The 25,633-nt window shown below is 42.0% G+C and overlaps 3 protein-coding genes across 5 annotated transcripts; 1 reads left to right on the top strand and 2 right to left on the bottom strand.

The window, feature by feature from the left end:
* The first annotated feature begins 784 nt into the window (after positions 1–784).
* sh3glb1a (SH3-domain GRB2-like endophilin B1a) lies at positions 785–9,738 on the top strand. Of its 2 annotated transcripts, XM_076290183.1 has the most exons (11): positions 785–1,030; positions 2,172–2,313; positions 3,329–3,457; positions 3,738–3,871; positions 4,386–4,478; positions 4,794–4,883; positions 5,805–5,828; positions 6,452–6,541; positions 6,668–6,768; positions 7,677–7,893; positions 8,287–9,738. In XM_076290183.1, the coding sequence occupies exons 1-11, from the start codon at positions 968–970 to the stop codon at positions 8,392–8,394; spliced, it is 1,191 nt and encodes a 396-aa protein (XP_076146298.1). In that variant the 5' UTR covers positions 785–967; the 3' UTR covers positions 8,395–9,738. The 2 variants fall into 2 exon arrangements, with proteins under 2 accessions (XP_076146298.1, XP_076146297.1); XM_076290182.1 differs by lacking the exons at positions 4,794–4,883; positions 5,805–5,828 and having other exon boundaries at positions 789–1,030.
* Positions 9,739–12,778: 3,040 nt separating this feature from the next.
* Positions 12,779–17,796, bottom strand: nrros (negative regulator of reactive oxygen species). Of its 2 annotated transcripts, none has more exons than XM_076290181.1 (3): positions 17,335–17,796; positions 16,458–16,597; positions 12,779–14,936 (listed from the first exon to the last, which is right to left on the bottom strand). In XM_076290181.1, exons 2-3 carry the CDS (start codon positions 16,551–16,553, stop codon positions 12,990–12,992), a joined length of 2,043 nt encoding a protein of 680 aa, XP_076146296.1. In that variant the 5' UTR covers positions 16,554–16,597; positions 17,335–17,796; the 3' UTR covers positions 12,779–12,989. The 2 variants fall into 2 exon arrangements, with proteins under 2 accessions (XP_076146296.1, XP_076146295.1); XM_076290180.1 differs by having other exon boundaries at positions 17,423–17,795.
* A 4,381-nt stretch (positions 17,797–22,177) lies between these two features.
* Positions 22,178–25,376, bottom strand: fbxo45 (F-box protein 45). Its single transcript, XM_076290179.1, has 3 exons — positions 24,855–25,376; positions 23,827–24,183; positions 22,178–23,176 (listed from the first exon to the last, which is right to left on the bottom strand). The coding sequence occupies exons 1-3, from the start codon at positions 25,173–25,175 to the stop codon at positions 22,991–22,993; spliced, it is 864 nt and encodes a 287-aa protein (XP_076146294.1). The 5' UTR covers positions 25,176–25,376; the 3' UTR covers positions 22,178–22,990.
* Positions 25,377–25,633: the final 257 nt, after the last annotated feature.

The raw sequence follows: 25,633 nt of genomic DNA, 5'->3' as shown, positions 1-25,633 counted from the left end.
AAGCAAAATAAAGCAGGAAATGCATATATATGCATAATGTGTGCATGCAGTTCATAAGTTCAGATAACATTTAATTCATATGCATGATTTTTTAAATGAATTTTTGATAAATAATGTTTGAGATATGGCACAATATGTGAAAACTCTGGTTGCGGACAACACCAAAACACTGATATTGTACCATAAAACACCAATAAAATGTGTCTAAATCATGAGTAGGAGCAACCATTAAAAAAGTCTAGGCTTGTTTTTCTTTATACTAATTAGTGATGCTAAACATTATTAGATTTAATGTGTTTTTAATAGAATTACACCCTGTGGACAGAAATAGGCCCCAATTCTGGGAAATACCCAAATACAGGTTTTCCAGATGACATGTCTCAGTGACAGGAGTATTGAGGGTTATGTACAGAGAGTATCTGAGATCATCAGAGAGTTCATGAATCACTTTTAAAAAAGATATATAGGCTGGCTACTATTGATCTGGCCTAGGCCTATTGATCTGCAGCTGCAGCACCCCTGTCGTTATGGGGGGGGGGGGGGTAATTAGCCCATTATTACACGTATAATTGTCAGGCTAATTTGTCCTATAATGTAGAAACAATGACGGTTTACGCATAACTTAGGCTATACTAACACTGTCTTTCTCTTAAAGCTACATAGGCCTAAGGCTGAAACTGTCTTCGTGGCAAGTCAAAGACTTCAGACAGCCTAACGAAAAATACGCACTTCCCTCAAATGTAGTTTGAGTCAGGCCCTCCTCCCCTCTGCCACCGTCCGACGTACCAAACAACTGTAATCCCACATACAGTGAAGCGATTGTGGTGGGAGGGATTGCCCTGTCTACTCTGAATTGCAAAAAATAAAATATCACTCTGTATCTTACGTACATTTTAATGTCATTGTATCCCTGACCTTGTATGGACAAGTTTTCGGCTGATAGCTGACTTTCAAAACAAGAAAAATCATGGATTTTAACGTCAAAAGATTTGCAGCGGACGCCGGCACTTTCCTCACTCGCGCAGTTCAGGTAAATAAATGCAAGTCGACGGTCTCTTGAAACTACTGGTGAAAGTGTTACTGATGCTTTCCTATCAAGTCGGGTGTGACCGACACATTTTTACTGCAATTATGGCAGGACTGAGAATAACTCCATCATGGCCTTTCAGTTTAAGGAAGTGTTTACAACTTTGCTAATGTGTTAGCTAATTTACGAGTTATAAAAGTTCCTGTCATTAAATTATTTGCTAACGTTAGTTTGCTAGCTAGTTAGCTATCATGCTACATTAGTATTACATATGCAACTTCTGTTGTTTTTTACTCCCATTCCTAAATGCGACATCGAATCAAGCCAGAGCATGGGTTGATTACATGTAACAGTTGTTTTTAGCCTCAAAAAGCTAACGATAGCCTTGACAAAAAGTCCTGGGATAGCAAACTCAGCACATCCGGTTTCTTTGAGCAAGCTGTGATTGTATCGTTAGCCTAATGATAGTTGGTGGTAGGCTAGCATACAGGCTAATATGACTGGTTTCCTTGTCAAACCAAACCTCTTTGATTTAATGAATGATTCCTTTACGGCAACATTAAAGGCTTACATTATTTCTATATGAATGTGAATGTGTAAACAAACTTTTCAAGCTGGACAACTAACCACCTCTAACTCCAACTAACTAGCATAAGTTCGTAGCCACTAGTCAGCTAGTTAGCTCAGCCAGAAAGCTGTGTAGCGTAGCTACTATTTTAGCTTTCCTCTAGTTTGCTATCTGCTAATGTTAGGTAGGCTAAAGACAACCTCGCCTAATGCAAGCTAAATGTATTGATTTACCTAACGTTGTTTATCTGACAATATCAAGTAATCGCTTGTTATGTGTCTCAGTACAAACATAGGAAGGCAACATTACTACCCTACCTAGTTGTAAATTAAATCTCAAACTTATCTGCAATACTCACACCACTGCAAGTATTTAGGATAGACATTTAGTTATAGGCAGCAACAAGTGATGTTCAGTTAACGTTACTGTTCGTCGAACTTTGCGCCATAATAGCTGTTAACTTTGCCTACTGTATATTGCTATAACTATTCAAGTAATTCCTTGTAAACGAAATTATGTAGGCTACTGCACCCGAGATTCACTCTAAAGTGTCTGATACTGTCGACCCACCCACAGTTCACCGAAGAAAAATTTGGACAGGCAGAGAAAACAGAGTTGGACGCGCATTTGGAGAACCTTCTGGGCAGAGCAGAATGCACCAAGCACTGGACAGAACGGATAATGAAGCAAACTGAAGTCCTACTACAGCCAAATCCAAGTAAAATACTTCACACTGCACTGAAGTTAATATGCACTTGTTATCAGCTGATGAACATGCCTCTAAAATACTTCATATACCCTTGAAAAGACCAGGCATGAATTTCTAGTGGGAGATCAGGCATGGATATCTAGTGTGAGATCACTCTGACAACGAATTTGCAGCACTGTGTGACAGTATTTCCATAAAAAGGATTTTAATCCTTATGACACCGGTCAGTATTGTGTTCCGGTAGCAGCCCACAAATAACTCATATAGCCTATCAATAAAATGCACAAATGTTTTTTTTTTTTGTTTTTTTTTTTGTTTTAACATCCTTAGTCTGTTAATTTGGGCAGTCCACAGCCTGATATTTATTCATAATTCATCACACAAGAGTTAAGCAAAACCAGCCTACTTCAAATGTCCTAAGCAGCAGTGGACACAGCTGCCCACTCTCCCCAAAAACTCACACAGAGCCGTCACATGGCTACACTCGGAGACAGCAACTGGGGGCCCATCTAGCATGCTGACAGGAGCAGCTGATCTACACACAAAAGCATCTCTGACACCTGCCTACTGTTTGTTTGTCCAGTCCTAAGAGAATTCACTATCATTTCACAAACTGCAGCCTCCCATCTGTGTTGCTTTCCTTTCAAAGCAGAAAGGAGTTTGCAGAATTTGTTGGAGTTTAATTTGTACATTTGGTCTCTTCTTTACCTTCATTGAGTGGTGCTAATTTGTAATATACACTTCTGAATTGAAAATTCAGGATCCTTTAAAAAACATGTTTTGTATTTTAATAGAATAAGTGGATACTGTTATGTGTTATATCATTCAGAGCTTTCTGTTTCATGCAGCCCTGGTAATATAACCCTCAACTCCCCCAACAAATGAATACCTATGGATTTAAAATGTGATGTCATTGAAGTGCCTGTGGGTGTAATGGCAGGTGTCCCAATGCTTTTGTCTGTATAGTGTATGACTCCTAGCTTTCACCTAATTGAGTTACTTTCTGTCCAACTACTCCATACAGATGTGAGGATAGAGGAATTCTTTTATGAGAAACTTGAGAAAAAAGTACCAACTCGGGTGAACAACCATGAGCTGCTCGGCCAGTCAATGATCGATTCTGGGAACGAGTTTGGACCAGGAACAGCCTATGGTAATCATTAAAACACCTTAGCGTATTTTGGATGAACATGTACAGTATTTGAACCAGCAGCAAATCTATATAAACTGTCCTACATTTCCAGGACATCAAGTTCTAAGGCCCTGTTTCGGCATTCAGGCGGGTGCTTAAGATTTCTGATAAGGCACAGACATCTTCCTTGATTTAAACGCTTGTATTTCACAGAACCAGTTATACAAGTCATAAGAATACTGCATTTGTTTTATTATTATTATTCTGTGTTCAATGTTGTGTCTTTGTCTTGTTGCTATAGGCAACGCATTGATTAAATGTGGAGAGACAGAGAAACAGATTGGTGGAGCTGAGAGAGAGTTTATCCAAAGCTCTGCCATCAACTTCCTGACACCTTTTCGGAATTTCCTTGAGGGCGATTTTAAGACTATCTTGGTGAGTAACTGATCTTTGCAGTCTGGGTTATGGGCAAAATTATATGAATATATAGTGCTGTGTAAATGATGGCAATCTTACAGCTCATTGTTGTAATTCAACAAAAAGGTCTATTTAGTACTTATGCACATCGAGGAGAGGAATACTTATACCTTTTAAGAGATGGTGTTTAAAATGTTTTTCTTATTAAAATTAGAATACCATGTGCATCCAAAGCTCAAGAACAGCATGGCCTTAATTTCATCTAAGCATAAGTCCCAAGACTAATGTTTTTTTGTTAATGTTTTTCAATGTAGTTTATTATTTTTCTCTGATCAAAGCAGTAATATAGTTATGCGGTCACCAGACAGAGTTCCCTGTGACACTGCAGATGAGTGATCTTGTCATTGTTTAACATAGACAGTTTAATGATCTTGTCATTGTTTAACATAGACAGTTTAATGATCTTGTCATTGTTTAATGTAGACAGGTGTGGGCCTAATACCTTTGTTTGTTTAACCTTGTTTATCTTCAGAAAGAGCGCAAGCTACTTGCGAATAAGCGTTTGGATCTGGACGCAGCCAAGACGAGGCTAAAGAAGGCCCGGATGGCAGATGCCAGAGCCGTGGTGAGTGACGATGTCCGTGAAGCCGTGAAATAAAGCCAGCGGCAGCCCACAGGAACTCTTCCGTAATCAGGAAGGAGTGAAAGCCATTTTCTGATGCCTGTAATTTGTGTCACGTTCTGCTGATGTCACAAGCCACAAGACCCCAAACCACTGCTCTGTGTGACAGCCAGCGTGAAGTCGGTTGGGATCTTCCCGAAGATGCTCCTGTTTTTGTTTCTCTGTGTAGTTTTAGTTTGATGTGGCAGTGTCGTGTTTCTGTCCAGATCTGTCTTCCTCTGTTTTCCCTTCTCTTTCCCTCTCTCTCTCTCCCTCCAGTCTCACGGCCTCAGCCCTCCACCAGGGGATGTTGACTATTCAGCCAATTTCTTTTACATGGTGAACTTCCTTCATGTCAAATGGGAGAAGGTTTGTCTTGGTTTAAATGGTCTTAGAGGCCAGCATTTTGACCACAGGGGCTGCCTACTCATGCAGACGGATGCATTTCTTTTTCTGTCCCCTTTTCTCAGAGAAAAACGAAAAAAACACCCTCCTTAAATGTATAACCTTGAGTTGTAGGGTGATGGTTATCAAGAACCATTTCTTGTTTTGCCTCAAAGCCGTTTTAGAGGTTTAATGTTGTTTGCCCAACATACCCCGTGACATTACAAAATTGTGCACCACCCTTTGTTCCATTTGGTAAAAAAGAGAAGTAGGCATTTTGCAAGAAGAAGGAAAAAACAGTACTCATCAGAATCTTCTCTGAACATTTTTAAAGGTCATATATAGAAGTGCAGAAATCCTCTCCACTGAGGCAAAGCAGTACGTGTCTGATTTCCGTGCTCGGCATGTTTTTTTCTAAATGCCAAAGACATTTTTACCCATAATTGGACCTCCTGGCAAATAACATTATCACATGAATCTGTCTGCCATCCCCTAAGCTTGTGTAGAGCACATTTTACAGTAGGTCTTCATTATTACTAGATCATATGTCCTCAGTTACGTCGCCATTTTTCACTTGTTGGATAACTTTCAGATCCAACGCAGCAGAAGGCGGCAGTTGGTGTTTGTTTATTGGTGAAAATGTGGTGTTTTAGTGGTTGGTGTGATGGAGCGGTGTGTCTGTCTTTGCATAGCAAGTTATGTGTAGTTGTGTGGTGCAGTAGTAAGGTAGCTTTGGTGCACATGTTGGTGTCCATGTGTGGCTTTTTCCTGACAGTCGGTGTCAACAACTGCTGCTTTAATCTCTATCTCTGTCCCTCTCTCTCTCTCTCTCTCTCTCTCTCTCTCTCTCTCTCTTTTCTTCTCTCTCTCCCTCCCTCTCTCACACTGGTTTCAAACGCTGAGCAGATGTGGGCAGAGGAAGTGACAAAGGTAAGAGGAATGCTCTTGGCCTTTGCTGGAAGGGCCTGTGCCTCTTGGCAGTTAGCCGTAGCCTGTAGCATGAGCTCAGCTCTGCGTCGCAGCCTCAGGCCCCCTCTTTAGCCACGCTCGCTCGGGTCCAGAACAATAGTGAAAAGCTGGAAGGAACCGGACGGCCGTCCCTACCATTGTGCAGCACCATCTGCCCCCAGTCAGCGTTTACAAGCTCCTTCCTGCGTTGTTCTGGCCAGGCAGGTATCAGCGTGCTAACGCAGCGTTGGAGGATAGAGGTTAGAGGATAGAGTGCTAGCTCAGTGGGTTACTGCACCTCTGATGTTGGTCCACTTGTGGCTGCTTCATAGACTAATTGTGATCTTAATGTGTCAAATGGATTGTGTCATCTCTCCTCTCTCACTTCATGCCTGTGCTGTTGTGTGAGTTATCCATCGTACATTGCACAGGACTGATGTGCCTCATGTGACAGGACATTTTCCCGTTATGAGTGTCATGAGTTTTGGGCCATCTGAGTTCTGACTATCTCCCATCCCCCATCTCTCTCCTTCTCCCCTGCTCCCTTCATCTCTCTCTCTCTCTCTCTCCCTCTCCCCCTCCCCCTTCTCTCTTCTGTCTCACAGGCAGAGCAGGACTTGAGGATGACTCAGAGTGAGTTTGACCGACAGGCAGAGATCACCAGGCTTCTCCTCGAGGGAATCAGCAGCACTCATGTAAGTGCCGCAAGAGTCAACAAGCACGCTTGCCATACCGTCCCTAATCTTAGCACCCCGACCACTAAACACCAGGGGATGCCCCCCCTAACCTAGTTTCACCCACATTTGGTCTTCTCCCAACAGGCACACCATCTGCGCTGCTTGAACGACTTTGTGGAGGCTCAGACCACATACTATGCACAGTGTTACCAGTACATGGTTGACCTGCAGAAGCAACTTGGAAGGTACATTACTCAGCACAGTTCCCAACTTCCTATTGACCCGACCACATGTAGCCTTGTTATGCTAAGTCATTTGGTATGTGTGCATACACTCTGTTAGTTCACATTAGTTAGTAACCACCATGCTGTCATCCAACTGAAGTTTCATAAATGGTTATGGTTATGGGATTTGGCAGACGCCTTTGCCCAAAGCGACACACAAATGCAAAAACAACATAATATTTAAAATTTAACAGGGAACAGATTAGAATGTTGGTCAAACTATAATAAGAATAAATGTGGTCAAAATGACATGTCAACACTCAGAACATTTTGCTTCACTTTGTGTAATACTATAGATGTGATGAGTAGGGCAACCCTTCTGTATACTGCACACTTTTATTAGTCATGAAATCTCATGAGTTATGAACGGTAGCCAGTGACTGCCAGACACTTAAAATGCAGCAATCACAGATCTATTTTTGGGTAGTAATAAAAAGAATGGCTTGAATTCTATTATCAGTAATTACGTTTCTGCTGTGTAGCCTAGAGCAAGTCTTGCATATATCGTTATAATATGGGGACTGGATAATTTAACAAAAGATGAAAAACTCTTTTGGGTTAATGTATGCATGAGTTGCAGAGGGGTCATGTAACATTGTAGTTAAAGTGAAATAAATACACATGTATAAATGTACTGTTTATTTATAGCAGCACCGATGTTGAATCTCGTGTCTCGTGTCCTGCGATTTATACACAATGTGGCTAATGCACAGGGAATTACTGGAGTCACCTGCAAAGAGAGAAGATAGTCAGAAGTGGATAATAGATTGTGGTCTTACTAACTATGAGGGTATACCTCACCTTACCTCAACTTAGTGTGTCCCTCACAGTAGCCTCACCCTGTGTGTGTCCTCCCTCTCCTCCTTTAGCTTCCCTTCCTCATTCGCCTCTAACAACAACCAGTCGTCGGTAAGCGGGGGTGCCAGTGTGTTGGTGCCCACCCTCCCGCTGTCGTCCTCTTTGCCTGCCGGCCGCAGCTCATCCGCCTTCAACGAGCTGCGCAGCTGCAGTGGCAGCCGTAAGGCCCGCGTGCTCTACGACTACGACGCCGCCGGCAGCAGCGAGCTCTCCCTGCTGGCAGACGAGGTGGGTGACGGGCCGCCACACACAGCAGATAGGTGCTAGTGGCTTTTACACCCTAGCAGATGGGTGCTAATGTGTGAGCTACAGGTGACAACATATAGGAGATACAAATGCCTTGCAAATTAAGAAAGAATTCAATTTAATAAGCTTAAAACTTGTGGAGAAATTTTTTGGTCCCAAAATGTATTATATATATAAACGTATTTGACTGTAAAGAATCATTGTCTGGATTATATGCAAAAAGATGAGTTCTATCAGTTATATAAATTCTCAAAGTAATAACTGGCAAGGACTTCAACTTCAAAAGCATGGATCCAGAGTAGTTTTGTTTGTAGAGTTGTTGTACTGACTGAGTACCTTGCTCCACACATGCATGTTTATCTTCGTCTCTTTCAGGTGATCATGGTCAGCAGTGTCCCAGGGATGGATCCTGATTGGTTGATGGGAGAGCGCGGGAACCAGAAGGGAAAAGTGCCAATCACTTACCTGGAGCTGCTGAATTAGGCCCTGGGTAGGACTGGAGTCCTGAGTACCTGATGGATAGCCACAGCACAGCCAAGCATAATCCAGCCCCGATCTCATATTTATAATAATAATTAATGATAATAATAACTTGTATGCAACTATGCTTTTTTAGCGGTGCTTTTTTGTCTGTTTTGTGCCATCTGGTTGAGGGACACCTCTGCTGCCTCTAACCACCACACTGGGAGCTTGATGGGGTCCGTCCCACCAAACATCTCAGAGCCCCCCTGACCCTGCACCCTACTCAACACCCCAAAAGTGTTTACAAATCATTTATGCAGATGACGTGTTGGTTTTTGGAATAGTGATTTAGGTGTGATTGACTGCTACTTGCCCCCTGCTTCATTAAGGGGCAGTGAAATGCAGGGGGAAAAGGGGGGTGTTGTATGTGTTAACTATGATGTTTTTTTTTTCAGAGAGAGATAACATGTAAGCACTTGAATGTAAAGAAAGACTGAAAGCTTGAGATTGATTTTTATTTCTTTTTCTTTTCATTCTGAGAAGTCTTAGTATAAGTGGGACTGCTTTGAGAAGTCTGTGCCTCTGAGAGAAAGGCTGAGAAAGAGCTGCGTTCCTCCCAGAGGAACCTTTTTTCCAGGGTTGACCATATCAGTATCTTGAAAGAGAGCCTTCTCTGAATTCCTTTAGATTAAGGAGTAGAGACAGCAGGTCATCAATTACATTTAGGGCTCCATTGCTTTGGTACCGTGCCTTTGGTATGGCCGGATAGGCTAGAGGTCTTACATAAATTACAACACTTAAACCTCTGGATTTAAATGCCTTAACTGCACCAGAACTCTTTGTTCCTGCCATTTCAAGTTAGGCATAATGAAATTAAAGAAGATGTTTTCCTCTTTTTCAAAAGACAAAAAAATATGGACCAACTTTTCACCATTGACCTTAATGACAAGAAGCACACTCCACCCCAGTAGGCCACCCTGCCCCCACCCCCCTCCTCTCAGGTTCAGTCGTCCGTAGGGTGTAGCTAATGCTAATGAGTGAACAGGAAGTGCCTTAACGTATCCTTTAGCCTTATGTGTGCATATAGCACCGGGGTTCCTTACAGACAGTTTAATTAAAGAAAAGACATGGTCTTAACCCTCAGTACTAACTTTTCCTACATCGTATCCTCCCCTTACTCTTCTACTCTATATCCAGAGAACTGTTCAGAGATTCATTGGTTTCTTATCTTAATTATATAACAGCTGAAGAAAACAGGTTATCCATTGTTAATGGCCCCTTTTGTCTTTTGTTAAGTTGTTTTCATAGATTGTTGTAAAGAATGTAAGCATTATGTATTAAAGACCCTTGTGGTATATCCTTTTATGGTTTTATTGTGTGTGTGAATTTGTATGACATATATATTGATACTTAACTATTTCACACATATTTGTTAGATATATTATACTGTGAAATTGACACTGTACTGCCATTCTAAAGGTTATGTCCTGTATGTCCACAGGGTGTTGTGAAACAACTGTCCAGTAGAGGTCAGACCACAGTTAATAAGGAAGTTTTGAACATTACACATATAGATCATCAGGTTATCTAAATATAAACTCTCAGTTATTTATTTGTCCTACTTCATATTATCTTTCTAAGTAACTAGTTCGGCTTTTACAGAAGCCACACATAGCTAAAAATAAAGAAATGATTTGTGGAAGTAATTTAATTTCAGAAGTCACCATGGCCCTAATAAGTTTCAGGTGTCAACATGAGTAATAACTGAAGTAGCCAAAAATGAAAAGAGCAGCTTGCAAACATGGAAATGAAGCCTGTTTGAAACAAGTCCACAAACATACGGTCGAGTTAAGTCTCAAGAAAGCTTTAGGGTGGTGTGTGGCATCATACAATACATTTACTACAAATGTGATTTAACCCACGGTAGTCATAATTCAGGGGGAAAAAATCAGTGGTCTGTCACATTGTGATTCAGTATGATTGTTCTGAGACATAAGGAACTTCAGTAATGTGTGTATTGGTGGGTTTTCCATAATATATGGTTCTTGGAACTCAGACTATATTCTATAATTAGAAATGATCAATCAACAATATATGTGAATGATCATTCTGCGTAATGTCAGGATGATTAGCGTATGTGTGTGTGTGTGGGGGGGGGTCTTTTGACAGCATTATGTGGTTGGTCTTGAGAGGGTTAAGAGGAAGTGCAGCTGCGTAGGGGCCAAGAGCTTCCTGTTTGCTGCTGGAGCAAGCACTCTCCAGCTGCCCGTTACCCAACCCCCCTCCTGCTAAAGAAGGGACGTGCGGGGCCACATTAAGTGTGCGGCTCCCTCCCACGTGTACAGGCCTAAGCGGAACAGAGCCACAATGTGCCATCTGCTCGCACCATCGCCGGCCCCTACCCCTCACACTCTTTCTTGTGACCATTTCACACTTCTCTGACCTGTGGGCTTCAATTCTCAGTGGAAATTTAACAGGTAAAAACCCAAACATCAGCACTCTGATAAAAAAGTATATCTGTCATCATGTGTGGAGATAAATAATCAGTGTGAGAGGAAGGGAGGGTGCTGTTAAGTATTAAGATGAACAATGTACATACAGCAAGTGTATGAAGGTAGATATAAATCATGAATACATATCAGAGGTTTGAGTTATTGGAGTTTCATCCCCTCATTCAAAAATAAGAATTCGAAGGCACTGAAGCAAATTTCACAGGCCAACAGCACACCGACCACAGCTCTCTTCGTAATTTTCTCTGGTAAGATAAGAGAAGTGCATTTCCTCTTTCTGAGCGTGTGACCGTAAAATATCTCTAGATGTGCTATTTTTTACATACACTAAATGGGAGTTGACATCTTTCAATTGCTCAATGTCAGAATTTTTCTGCTGATGCGAGAAACATTTCTCACGTAATATCCATATGATTAATAGACTTAAACCCATCTGCTAAGTTACACAATCTACAAAATTGATGAAATGCTTAAATGAGAGCCCTTTAAGACATTGTTGTGTCAATCAAGACTCTTGTGCTGTGAATGTCTTAATGATTTGAAAGCCCATCAGATGGCTTGTACCTCTATGTAAAGCTCTCTTAGTTTCTCTTTCAGTCTCTCCCTTCCTCCCTCTCTCTCTCTTTGTGTGTGTGTGTGTGTCTTGCTCTGTTCAAACCACCATGACCCAGAGCATCACCACAGTGGTATTCTGGTTACACTCTGGGTTAGCCTGCACACACGGCACTTGCCGTAGGGAAGACACTCAGAAAGACCTCCAAGCGTTTGGCACTAACTTCTAGGAGTGTGGCCAACACATCTGCCATTTACCTTTTCACCCTGGCTCCCCTTCACCACCCCCACCACCAAGACCCATCAGTAGACTCTTTTAAGCGAGACGGTTTGAGACAGAGAGAGAGAAAGGGACACGGACGCTAAGTCACACTTTCCACTAAAGGCGCTGGGTGATTGACATGGTACTCTCACATCGGTCTCTGTGGACATTTGCTGTGACCACACTGGATAATTTAATGTGGCGCACCACTGAAACTCAGGTCACAGTACCAACAGTAGGGTTGGACATCTATCCATCAGCTGGTGGCCATTTTCTGTCGTGGGAGGATAAAGACTATTTTGAGTATAGTGTGAACGCATGCCACAGGGGACTTCAACACTTTTGAGAAATGAGAAATGTGATAAAATAGACCACTATTCTAGTCTAACAGGATGACCACGTGAGACGGTGGAATTAGGGGTCAGTGAAGTGTCCTCTTTGGCCAGCAGCTGTAGCCGCCTTTATTCCCTGCAGCACATGCTGGCGATAGTAACATCAACCCCCCACCGTTTGCAGATTCAAAACTGGGCAGTTGCTGCACATCTCAGCGAAAACAGGAAATTTCAAGTTTCCTCTCCTACTTTTAGCAACACGCTCTGCATCACACAGGGCCTCAGCAAACTCAAACTCACACACATTCACACACGGTACCTGCACACCGACCAGCAAGCCGCAAGATGCACTCGGCACGACCGCACGCTCTCAGCCTACTACCGTGACACCAAAACTGAACCACACTCTGCTCTCGACCATGCGAACAGAGGGCACACCCTCACAGCTGGTGAAAATGTGGTGAATGATTATCTGATCACACCCTTTTGTTATTTCTTCTCTTCTTTACTTTTCTTTTCTTTTCTTTCAGTTTTACAATAACTCACAATGAACATTAGATGACAGCAACCTATTAATCAAACATATATTCATTATTGATTAAATCTATTGATCATGGTATTTGTGATTCTTTCCTATTTGGGTCTACTCTGATTCAAGACAGTACCATGTTATTAGCGTACTGCTTTTGTACTTACTAACTTCTAACTTCAAGTCACTTCACTTCACTCACTTCAAGTGGTAAAACGAGTCATTAACAGATGGATTTTAATATCAGATTCATGAGAGGCATTGAGTACCAATATACGTAGTGACATTTTGGCAGAAAATCATTTACATTGATAAAGAACATGAAGCTCTTTGACATATTTTGTTGCAAAAATGTATCAAAATGTTTGATGACATACGCATGACTTTGGTGTGTGTGTGCGTGTGTGTGTGAGTGCGTGTGTGTGCGCACATTAGTAGGATGTTGCTTTCCAGCATTTCTTCTTTATGGCGTTGGGTAACACTCTGGGTTTGAGGGTGAGGAAAATCAAACCAGTAATGCTTAAGAAAATTACAATCATCGATGACAACAACAGGATGTACCACCAAATGGACTCCTCATTGTTGGCACCACATTTGTGGCTGTCAAAATGAACTACATTCTGTGTCTTGTGTGTTTGGTCAAAACATCTGACCTCTGCTAGGTCCACAATATTAACAAGTTTTTCAAACGTTCTGTACCAGTTCAAGTGACAGCAGTTAAAACGGTTTCCGTTCACAAACACAGATTCTAGTGTCTGGGCCAGCCTGCTGGCCTGTTCAGAGGGTATGGTGGTGAGGTTGTTGCCGCTCAGGTCCAGGAGCTTTAGGTCCAACTCCATTAAAGACTCAGGCAGCTGGGAAATTGAGTTTTTTGAGATGTTGAGAGATCTCAAGTGGTGGAATGGGGAAAAGTCAAAGTTCAACAGGCCTGTGTTCCCCAGCCCTAAGTGCTGGAGAGTTCCAGCCAGCCCTGCTAAAGAATTTGGCTTCAAGTGGAGGCCAACATTGTTTGAGAGTTCCAGATGGACCAGAGGAGAGCCCTTGAAAGCAGAGGGCGATAGGTCCACTATGTTGCACCCTGCCAGGTGAAGCTGTCTCAGCGAACCAATTTTCCCCCAAACAAGACAGTCTGTATAGCTTGCATTTGTATCCTCATTCTGGTCACATATCCCTATTGTGTTGTAGCTGAGGTCTGCTGTGCTCAGCCGAGGCAGACTAGAGAATAGCTTGGGTGGGAGTCTCTGGATGTCATTTAGGCTCAGGTTGAGATGGGTGAGATTATTGAGGTCACTGACGGCCCTCTGTCCAGCGTGAAGCGTGGTCACCCGGTTGTTGCTGACGTCCAGCTCGTGCAAGGTGGCCGGCAGCTCCCCAGAGGAGACGTTGAGGGACTCCATGCAGTTGGTCCTCAGTTTGAGCTGATACAGGTGGGGCATTTGCAGAAGGAAGCCCCGAGGGAAGTTGGCGATGAGGTTTCCACTCAGGTCGAGCAGCTCCAGCGAGGAGATGTCGCCATGCAGAGTCTCGTCCCACAGCTCCGCCGTGACGTTGCTTACATTTCCCTGGAGGTTGTAAAAGACAACACTGTTGGTCCAGTTGGTTCTGCTCATGTTAGCCAGATGGTGATAAAAGCTGATCTTGTTTTGGGAAAGCAGAAGATTGCGGAGATGGCTGCTCGCTGGCAGAAAAGGGAAAAATAAGAGCTTGTTGTCAGATAGATCTAGAGTCTCCAACTGAAATGTTTCTTTCAAGTCCTGGTTGGTGATGAACCACTCTATGTTATTGTGGCTGGCATTCAACACAAGCAACTGGGTCATCTCAAACTGAACAAGGCAGGGGAGAAGGTTGAAGGCTAGATTGAGTCTTTGGAGATTGTTTAGGTTATCAAAAGCCCCATCAATCTCATACAGTTGGTTTCTCTCAAGGTTGAGCTCCTTAAGCTGGTGAAGGTCACTGAAAATGGAATCATCCAGCCTGGACAGAAGATTCCTGGACAGAGACAGGCGTTCCAGAGAGGTCAGATTCTGCAGCAGCTCAGAAGCCATATCCTCAGTGATGGAATTACTTGACAGGTCTAAAACCTTCAGACGGGATAAAAAGCGCAGGAACTGCCCAGTCTGGCCGTCGCCATAACGAAGCAAATTTTCTGCCAAATTAAGGCTCTCTAAATGGAGTAAGTCCCTGAATACATTTGACCCCACTGTTTCTAAGTCATTGTTTGCACAGCTGAGGGATCGTAGTTGGCGGTATCTTGAGAGGCAGCCATTTTCTAGTGCCTTGATGTGATTGTTGTTCAGGGAGAGGTCTTCAATGTTCTCTGGCAGATCTCTGGGCACAGAAACCAGCTGTTGGGCATCACATAGAGCCATCCTCTGTGTCTGAAAGACAGAAAGGGTATGGGAGGAGACAAATATGAATTGTGCCCCAACACATTTTGAAACAAAGGTGACAATGATCACCTGAGAAAGGGGAAAATTCTATAAATCTCTACTGGTCTCTACAGTGTAGGTCCAGTCTAGGTCTTGAGCATATCTTTAGTCATATGGGGGTCTCATCATGAGGTATTGTGACTGAATGTGAACACAATTTTAGTGTGGTAAATACAAATTACAATTAAAATTGATTTATCTTATTTAATAAACAAACAATAACTCTATTTTCATTCTTGGAAGAAAGAAGACAACTTTCAAATTGTACATCAACACGACATAGAAACAAAACCCTATTACCTTTGTAACTTTATGTGTCTAACACTCAGTAAATGCAAATGTATTTTTCACTTCCATTTACGTTTGGATATTTTACAAAAACCATACACAGTATAATTAATCATAATGATAGATATACATTATAATGAATAATAACCCATTATTAACATTATTAACATTATAATGAATAATTTATTGTCAAATATAATTGACAATAAAGCAGACTTTGACTTTGACTTTGACTAACCCATTAGTATCAAAATCACACCAGCACAAACGTCTTAATTTTAACAATACACTGGACACATACAGTAAAACCTACATAAAATGAGAAGTGACTTAATCAATTAAATCAATCAATTCAATCACTAAGAAATATCAAAGAACTGAAAATTAGTCATAATTATATATCCATTCATTTCACATCTCTGAAGTTCAGATTAGAGATCTAGATTAGAAATCAATATTGTGAAATTGCCATGTGCCCCACTGTTTGTTCCGTTCTGAGCACTGAAGTCAGATATGTTTCTGAAGTTTAGAAACAACAGCATTTTCCTAAAACAGGTTATATCTACGCAATCAGTTTGCATGAATATAATAGCTGATTTTATAATTGCAAGGCGAGTGGTAAAGTCTGGCAAGCAATGTTCGTTTTTTTGTTGTTGTTTGTTTGTTTTTTTGTCAGTTTTAAATGAATTCAACTTTCACTCATGTTTGTGAATAAATGTGATTCATAACTACTACTATACATGGAATAAAAACTTTTTTTTTTTGCTACGGTAACGTGCACCTCGACAGACCTCACTCACCTACTACAACGGGTTCTCTTACATTGCCCCCCAAAAGTCATCCAAATTCCCACAAATCTAAGCATGATTACTACTACTACTACGACTACTACTACTACGACTACTACGCTACAACTACTACTAATACTACTACTACTGCTAATAATAATAATAGTCTATAATGTATTTTTTATAGAATAAAAGAGAATAAGAGTTTAAGATAACATTTATTATATATAGGCAATATTACATTAGTGATATAACAAGATCACTGTGCTGTAAAATTCAGTAGTAATGGAATTACTCAACTGAAATTTCAGTGCTTCATGAGCACATATAGGCCTATTGTATGCCTATGGCCTATTGTATGTGACCATGACAATTGCATTGATCCATCACTTACCAATTTGCAAGCTGATACAGGTGGATGGCAGAATGCGGTCATCATCAGGTAACCCAAAGTAAGGCCCAGTGTGGGAAACAGACTGAGGACAGGCATCTTGTCATATTCACTGAATTGAAATCAGTCGCCTACATCTCAGTCTGCAACACATATTACACATACACTAGTAAGAGATCTGTTCCACCTCCTCTTTCATCTCCTCCACAACAACAAACTACGGAATCATCAGTGATGGAGTCAGCCTGTGTATTTCATAACTTAACCTAGGCCTACTTCTTAATAGATTGGAGATAGTATAAACAGGCCTTAATAAATAAATTAATAAACAAATAAATGCATAGCATAAAAAGTGAATATGCTGTAAGTATAGTTGTACTGTACTATTCCATCTTTTCACGGAAACATATACTGTAGGCCTGGAGGGTTTTAAAAACATTTTCCGTTTTATCTCTCCTGTGTGATGACCTGCAGCCCCAAACTGAACGATGTTACAAATCAGAAGAGTGGACCATATCATCTAAAGCCAGCAGCGTCGCAGTAGCCCCCTGCTGAGAAGGCTATCCCCCAAGCATAACACATAGGGCTATCAAGGAATCTGAATCCATCCATAGGAGGTGCATTGGACCCCGCATTCTACATTTGTTAATCTCATTACTTCAAGATAGACTGTATAGCCATGTCTATATGCACGCTAAAATAAAAAATAATAAACTCATTGGACATAGGCCTACTAAAAGAAAAAGAAAACCTTAGTCGTTTTTCTTGCATGGGCCTTCTATAGTAAATCTATTGATAAACAAAGTAGGCTATAGGCTATCTGGCGCGCTGTAACTCAGCGTAATCTTCAATGCAGTCCTAAACGCATCTAGCGGTTTACCTCTGAGCCGTAACCTACAGTCAGCAGCAGCACTCGAGCTGAAGTTTCATGTGGGCGGTAGATGGTGTTCGGTGAAGCGTCCACTTACGCTAACGGGCTTGCGTCCTCCTCCGCAGCGGCACGGGCAGGTCGACTCCGCGTCATAGCCACAGGCAACACGTCCACACCGATGGCCACTTGCATCTGAGATGCAACTGTTTTTCATGTACCGTTATGAGCACTGAATATTTGCGGAAGCAGGCAACGGAAACCATGTCACATGCAGCCCGCTGCCAAGATCATTAAACTTCTGCAGAGCGATTGCTTAAAAAACACGTAGTTTTTTTTAAGGCAACCACATTGCAATTTGGTCACGAGCCATTTCAGTATGGGCTTAACGTGCACCAGTTGAGGTTCGAACACATGCCATGGGCATGATTAAAGATAACCACTGAAGGTATTTTTAGAACCTGTAGCTCATTTAAGATTGCCTTTCACTATCTGCATGAGAATATATCTAAGGCACTTTAAGAATAACTTATGGTGCCTTAAACCGTCATGTTCATAACACAACTTGAGGCATCAAATTACCACTAAAACCAACAAGGGTGTGCCCCATGTCACCCACTACTGGTTCTGCACATCTGATACAAGCAGAGAGGAAACCACTGAAGGCTCACACACCCTTCCTGCCTGAACTGAAGTTGCAATGCTATCACTTCTGCCCTCAGCAACTGTCAAAGTTGCACTTTAGTTTCCAGCTTCAGTTCAGTAGCCACATAACACTTAAACCCCTAAATAAAAGCTGCTAAACTAAAGTGTGAGGTCAGTGCTACTGAATGGTCATTGTAAAAATTTATTTATTTGGGGGGGGGTTCAGATGGCAAAGAAACTCAGTGCACATCATCGTGTGACAACATCATGTCCTGTGTTGCACCCCAAAACCATTTCACTGCATGCATTACTCACATATATCTCCACTTCTCTGAACATGTAGCCTCCATTGCAAAATCATGTCGGTTTATCTTTTACAACATTAGGAAGATCAGACCTTATCTGACACAAGATTCCACACAACTTCTTGTACAGGCCATGGTTATCTCCAAGATAGACTATTGTAATTTACTGTTAGCTGGCCTACCTGCTTGTGTAAGATTGTTACAACTGATTCAGAATGCTGCAGCACGCCTGGTCTTCAATCAGCCAAAGAGGACACATGCAACTCCTTTCCGAGTTACTCTCCACAGGCTCCCTATAGTGGCCAGAATTAAATCTCTCACTTTGGCCTATAGAACACTGACTGGATCTGCTCTCTGCTATCTTAATTCAATGATCAATATATAACCCCAACTGCCCACTGCGGTTGTTGTGTCTACCAGCCACGCTAGGTCAAATTCAAGACTCTTCTCCTCAGTGGTTCCTTGCCCAGTGCTCTCCATTCCTGTGATAGTTTTGGGACTTTCAAGAGGGGTCTAAAGGCATACCTGTTCAACATGCACTTAGTTTATTAAGCGTTTCTTATGTGTTATGGTTTGTATAGTATAGTATTTATTTATTTTCATTGTTGATTATTATTGCTATTTTCCTTAATGCAGTCTTACCAACTTTTTAAATCGTTTACTGTTAAATTTAACTTCGCATTGTTATTTGTATTCGCTTTGGACAAAAGTGTCTGCTAAATACCATAACCATATATCTTGAATATCTTGATCTTCATTGAAAGCATGAGCCGTGTCTGATATGTGCTGGTCATGCAGACAGTATTGCCTGCTAACCTGTTAATGTGAAATGAAAATCAATACGTAACAGACGCCACTCACATACAGTACTAATCAATGCAGGCAGCGTGACACAGGTCATAGTATTCAGCTCACACCTGGTCAGTTGACCCTTAGTAGTCAGATCAGTCTGGAAACCTGTGTTAGTGTGGGTGAGAATGTGGTTGAGAAAAGATCACTAACCTGCCTGCAGCAGTAGCTGTCAGCCCAAGACTGCCATCACAGACCAGTCTCTTATCAACCCTGAGACAGAAATAGTTCTTTGAAGTATATAACTGACTTTCCTCCTAAAATGGAAGTAGTGTGAAAACCACCCACACAGAGAAAATTATGAGTTTTTTCCATGGAGTTTTTCGCTGGAATGAATCCAGTGTCAAACATAGGTCAGCAAAGGTCAACTACTGTATCACTACATGTGACAACATATCTATTAATCATTATAATGAATAAATATTAACTGAATATATGCTTTTCAACATCTGGCATTTTTTCTCTCAAAAGTGATTTGAAAAGCAGTGGCTTGGTTTGGTTCAACACCATCAACATGGTTGTGTATGTGTTTGCCAGGGCAGTATACTGAAAGTAGCCTTCAGATAACTGAGCAACTTTGTGACTATTGAAGAATACAAGGGCTCTACCTTGTGGATGTTGTCATAATTGCAGAGGACTGGAGCATTAAAAACTAAATTTTCCCAAGGGGCTGGTCACATAAACAAAACTGTCAAATGTGCAGGTTTTTACATTTTACATGATGTTACTGAAAACAAAGCAAGCAAATATGTAAACAGCATCAGTGGTAGTCAGTATGCAACAGGCTTTGAGGTAGAGGGTATGTCAGAAGAGTTATCCTATCAGGAACAATATGTATACAAAACCCACTGTATTAAAAAAGGCAGTGCATACAGGGCAATCAACGCAAAACTGTCACGTCCATAACACCTACACAATGCCATGGTATTTAGTTGGCGTTATGGATGTGACAGTTTTGCGTGGAATTGCCCTCCAGTGTATCCACTAAAAGGCATTTACAGATGAAAGATAAGAATGAAAAGTTAAAAAGAAAATGAAAAATAAAATATATGTAATAAATGCATACATCAATTTAATTAGGGTCAGAAAAAATGTCAAGAAAACAAACAATGGCCTTTTCAGCTGTGCTTCCATGAACAACAGAGTGTCCAGGTTGAACTTGCCCCTGTTCAAAGGATGGTTAAGTAAGGGATAATGTATAGAACGCCGATCATTATTGGGAAAACTAGATGTACCGCAGAGCGGTACAAAATATGACCGCCGCCCAGTCCAGCACATGTTTTCCACAAAAATAAGTCACGCTGAAAGGCATATATGATTCTAACTGTCTCACTGAATTGCATTATGCACACTCAATTCTCACTGGTATCTGCTAGACAACAAGTACCAAAACATGAAAACACACCATACATTTTATACAACCCCACCCCCATCTTGCCTGTTCATAATTCTGAGAAATTCTTGAATTGTGTGCATGTACATGTTTATGTTTATGTGTGTGTGGGTGTGTGTGCATGTGCTTGTGTGTTTGCCTGTTTATGTGCCTGTGTGTGTGCATGTGCATGCATGCGTATATATGTCTACTGTGTGAGTATGTGTCATACGTAGGATTACTGTGAATGTTTGTGTGTGCGTGTGTATCTGTTTATGCACATGTGTGCATATGGAATGGGTTTACATGACCCTTGGAGGCAAACATACGCAAAAAATTGGTCATCCTAGGCCCTACGGTTCTCAAGATATTCACAGAAAACTGTGTCTGCCCTACCCTCCTTTCGGGGGGTCCAGTCCAGCGGGGGGGCTACAGATCAAAACGAAAAGCGATGGTTCCATGCTATCCATGTGGGGTTACATGCCCAGTTGCCCACCAAGTTTCGTGTACCCCGGTCTTTCAGTGTCCCGGGAATCCTTGTTGGTGTACGGTCACTAAATGTACACATAAATTATTTTATTGTAAGGCCCCCCATGAACGAAAGTCCACGAAACTTGGCATGCATTCGGAGGGTGTCATAATGATCCTACAATTTTGTGCAGTTTTGACCATGTCAGCCAGAGATATTGTGATGAAAACACCTAATGTTTTGCTTTTTAATTTTTAACTAGGTGGCGCTATACATGAAATAAGTGGTAATGGGATAGGTTGATATGCCCCCTTAAGACCAACATACAAAAAAAAGGTGGACCTCCTAGGCCCTACGGTTCTCGAGATATTCACAGAAAACTGTCTCCGGCCACCTACAGGCCAGTTGGTGTATAGTAACATAAATTAATTTATTGTGTGGCCCCCCATGAACGGAATTCCACGAAACTTGGCGTGCATTCAGAGGGTGTCATAATGATCCTACACTTCCAATTTCGTGCAGTTTTGACTATGTTAGGTCACAGATACCTGCGATTACAAAACCTCATTTTTACTTTTTTGTGTTTAACTAGGTGGCGCTATACATGAAATGAGTGGTTATGGAATGGGTTGACATGGCCCTTTGAGATCAACATACAAAAAAAATGGTCTTCCTAAACCCTACGGTTCTTGAGATATTCACAGAAAACTGTCTGCCCTACCCTCCTTTCGGGGCTCCAGTCCAGCGGGGGGGCTACAGATCAAAACGAAAACAGGAGGTTTCATGCTATCCATGTGGGGTTACATGCCCACCAAGTTTCGTGTACCCCGGTCTTGCAGTGTCCCGGGAATCCTTGACGGAAATTTGGACATGCGAAAAAAGAAAAAAAAAAGAATCTGACTAAACCTATATGACCGCCGCTTCGCTGCGCGGCGGTCATAATAAGTCCTGACAGGGCGAACCAGACCCCGACGTGCAGCGGTCACATACATTCCAGGCATGTGCATTCTGAGCCAGATCTGAATGATGATTAGGAAGACCAAGAGACGATGACCCTCTGCCTTGTACAAAAAATTGACATACATCGGACCAGTTATGTGAGTGGACACACACACACACTACTTTACCCTCTTCCCCCCTACCGGGGTGGTGGGGGTAATTATACATGATGTCCATACCCAAGTATTAAAAAAGGACAAGTCAGTAGAGCCCAAATCACTTATCAGGACTGGCACCATTAGACTTTATTCCCGAGGTAATAGGGCCTCGTTGATATCAAGGATAAAATCTAATCAATAAATATATTTAGGTACTTATGCCCGTACACCACAGCGGAGATGTACAGCTACATACAACACGGCACCACCTCTCCCACCTGTGCTTCCTCTACACAAACAACAACAGTTCAAGAGGCTATACTGCATGCAGCTGCTGACCCCTGATGCACTTTTGGAGATTAAGGTGACATCGATATTTGACACAGATACCGATGTTTGTCTTCTGAACATGTTGAAAACATTATTTTGGCATGAAGTCATCCCAGGTTTAGTTTTGCGCAATAACGGTTTGTGCTATGAAATCAAAACACCTTGTGTTTTAACATTTACTGAGGCCAACACCACCACCTATGACAACTGTGTAGCGGAATTGCAGTGCATTATAAAAACATTTGCCACATATCCAGTCTGATTTGGCTTTTGTTTTTGACAGATGTAAAACTGACACGTAACCATTTTCCATCAGCGGTGTCCTTTCATAAGTTACAAGAAAAAAATATATACAAGAAACCATCCCAGGCAAACAAGATAAAAGAGTCCCAGCAGCTCAATTTTGGTACGTCGATTGATAAACTTGTGTGGTTTGATCAGAAAAGCCTGCATCCAACCACCCCACTCCACCAGCCAAAGGTCCAGGGGGGCGCAATTTCACTCCTGTTGTGGAATGTTTCAAGAGTCCACAAAGTACCACCCCTCCAATGGCACACAACCCATCAACCATCCGTGCAGGACCCTCCTACTGCGTGGCACGCTAGCCATCGAGAGGCTTTCCCAGGTACACCATTGTCACTTCAGTGTTGCCGTACACGGCTGAGACGGCTGGGAAGAGGCACGCTTTGGGAAGCCCGCGGAAAGCCACGCCCAAGAACTCAAAGCCTCTTTCAAATGACAGCGTCTTGTCGTCCATGTCCAGGATTACGCGTATCCTTTCTCCTATCTGGAAGAGAAGCAAACAATATCACAAATTAAATTACAGACACAGAATGTTGACACTGTGATAGAACACATGTTTTCTGAAGTGTTTGAACTTACTTTACTAACTATCTGTCTACAGTGAAATATATTACATAGCTAATACCTGCCTGAGTGTAGAGCAGTGGTTCTGAACCGGTATGCCGAGGCAAAGGGAAAGGGGGGTGTGCCGTGGAATTTTCGTATATAAACCAAAATGCGTTTTTATGCAGGCTCGTAATCATAAGGCGGGTGTTATAGCCTAATATAATCTACAAATACATTATGCAGCTCAGTCAACATCATGTGGGCATACAGTATACCTATGGCAGTGGTCTCAACTCATGAATACTGTGTAGAAAAGAGCCAACACCCCTGTTACAACTTGTAGCAATGTGTGTGACATGCTTCATAATCAGTAACCATAAGTCAGTGTGCCTTAGTGCATTTTGGTTTGCCTGTTGATGTGCCTTAGCCCCATAAAGGTTGAGAAGCCTCTGGTGTAGAACATCTGATAATAATGAATTACAGCATGAAAAAATCTGCTTTGAGTATAACAGTACCAGTCTGTATTATCAGCTTATCAGTATTAGTAGCTTAACAGTAAGAAGATCACGTATCTCCGCTCTATCCCACCTGATACTTAGGCGCGTTGTTGCATTGTGGGAAGTTGCCATTAACTTCTCCGTTATGAAGGAGGTTGTTGTCCACCAAGTTCCATCCCCAACTCTGATCGTCACTCCCAAGGAGAGCTACATAACCTTGGCACTGCATGGGGGCCCGTTTGGTGGCGATGCCTATGACAGCCACGGTGCCCAAGGGTCCCTCCCACCAAATCTCCCAGGCATGTCGGCCCTCGGTGAAACCAATCTTCCCACGAGCGCCGTCAGTGCTCTGGGCGATGGGATTCCGATGAAGAGTAAATCCATTCTTCTTCACGTAGACGTTCCGCGAGCAGTCATGGGAGCTGAGAGCGTGTTGCAGAGATTTCAACTGGAAGGAAATGAAAGTGGATTTACAAAACATAGACTACTACACAAAGTAATATTTACCATTAAGAAATATAATGGCTGTTCACAAACTGCCCGTCGGTGGGACAGACATGATGGAATAATGACTACAGCTCAAACTTCAGAGACAGGATAAACAAAAGGGTTGCCAAACATGATGCTCAAGCTCCACCGGTTTCTTTTTAATAATTTGGAGGCTAAAGTTGCAGAGCACTTACTGCTTAAGAAATAGTTATAGCCTAAATTAACCACTGATCTCAAAAGAATAGCTACTATTTATTTTGAGAGATCAGTGTTTACAGAATCACTTCCAGCCGATTAAACAGAGTTTAAATATTTTTTTAAAACCTTTCCCGTAGATTCCGCGTAAATAAGCATGCAATGTATGCTAATTACCAAAATACTAGATATCGAGCGTCAGGCTATGGTTATATCCAATTGTAAGCTAATGTAGATGGTTAGCTTAGCTGAGACAGTCAGTTAGCTAACTGATGTCATTGTGGCCCAGCTAAACTAGCAACAAATCTAAGCTCTTTCTCAATTACAACCACCGTTCAAAATGTAACCCAGAGGCATCTGCATTCTTTACATAATGGCACTCATGACTTGTGTAAATCAAAACAGCAATTTAACTATTTGCCTTGTTGACGTTACCTTGCCCTTATAAGTCGGTATGTTGCAGAGAATGTCAGAGCGAAGAGCCTCTTCAGTGAGGGAGCGGGCGCAGAGGCTCCGCCACACCTCACTGTTTTCATCTGCTAGGACGCTGTTCCAATGCCAGCAAACTAAAGTACAGCGCATCAAGTCCGGTAAATCCAGATAAGAAAACAAATGCTCCAACACCCGAGATGGTAACCTTCCTGCTATGCCCACGCACCCGCCGACTGCGCCAGAGACAAACCCAGTCGAGCTACAACTTGCAGCTGCTGCAGCACCGATGCAAGATGACGCCCCTCCGCCAACCGCTCCAGACATTCTCTGATTGATCAATGTAACTAACCGATAATATTTGGCGGATCACACCAAAATCTAAATCGGGAAATCATGGATTAATCAGAGGAGGATTGTTCTGATCCAGACTAAATTATGTCGGCTATCTTCATAATTCAATGGACCTAGCCCGCTGACAACAGCGTGAGGGCTACGGACAGGAAAAGGGACCAATACAAATGTATGGGAATACAAGACAGGTCCTGGGAGTGTATATACGGAAATAAAGAGCCAGAGAACCTTATCATGTTTGTCATGTGACAGTGTCATCTAAAACGGGTTTAAATGTTTTTTTAAACTTATTGTGATTCAAAAAGAAGCTATTTCACTAGTGGTTATTTCCTATGACTTTCCAAACTTTTATACATCTGCAAGGGCCTTAAGAAGGACAACCCTTGTACCAGAGAAGGGCTCTTTCTGGCTCTTGCCTTGTACCAGAGAAC

The sequence above is a fragment of the Alosa pseudoharengus genome, unplaced genomic scaffold (genome assembly GCF_046254945.1).
Source record: "Alosa pseudoharengus isolate Yale_2024_CS ecotype anadromous, Long Island Sound unplaced genomic scaffold, YU_APseudo_1.1 YU_APseudo_1.1_scf_18, whole genome shotgun sequence".
Classification (NCBI taxonomy): Eukaryota; Metazoa; Chordata; class Actinopteri; order Clupeiformes; family Clupeidae; genus Alosa; species Alosa pseudoharengus.
The sequence above is the reverse complement of the archived record's forward strand: the minus strand, read 5'-3'. Positions and strand labels throughout refer to the sequence as shown.

Excerpts from the sequence above, each read along its gene's own strand:
- sh3glb1a (XM_076290183.1), top strand. The coding sequence starts at position 968 with ATGGATTTTAACGTCAAAAGATTTGCAGCGGACGCCGGCACTTTCCTC. Across the intron at positions 1,031-2,171 it reads TCCTCACTCGCGCAGTTCAG|TTCACCGAAGAAAAATTTGG; the intron begins GTAAATAAATGC and ends ACCCACCCACAG. Across the intron at positions 5,829-6,451 it reads GGGCAGAGGAAGTGACAAAG|GCAGAGCAGGACTTGAGGAT; the intron begins GTAAGAGGAATG and ends TCTGTCTCACAG.
- nrros (XM_076290181.1), bottom strand. The coding sequence starts at position 16,553 with ATGCCTGTCCTCAGTCTGTTTCCCACACTGGGCCTTACTTTGGGTTAC. Across the intron at positions 14,937-16,457 it reads CTGTATCAGCTTGCAAATTG|ACACAGAGGATGGCTCTATG; the intron begins GTAAGTGATGGA and ends TCTGTCTTTCAG.
- fbxo45 (XM_076290179.1), bottom strand. The coding sequence starts at position 25,175 with ATGTCTGGAGCGGTTGGCGGAGGGGCGTCATCTTGCATCGGTGCTGCA. Across the intron at positions 24,184-24,854 it reads TACCGACTTATAAGGGCAAG|TTGAAATCTCTGCAACACGC; the intron begins GTAACGTCAACA and ends ATTTCCTTCCAG. Across the intron at positions 23,177-23,826 it reads ACAACGCGCCTAAGTATCAG|ATAGGAGAAAGGATACGCGT; the intron begins GTGGGATAGAGC and ends CTTCTCTTCCAG.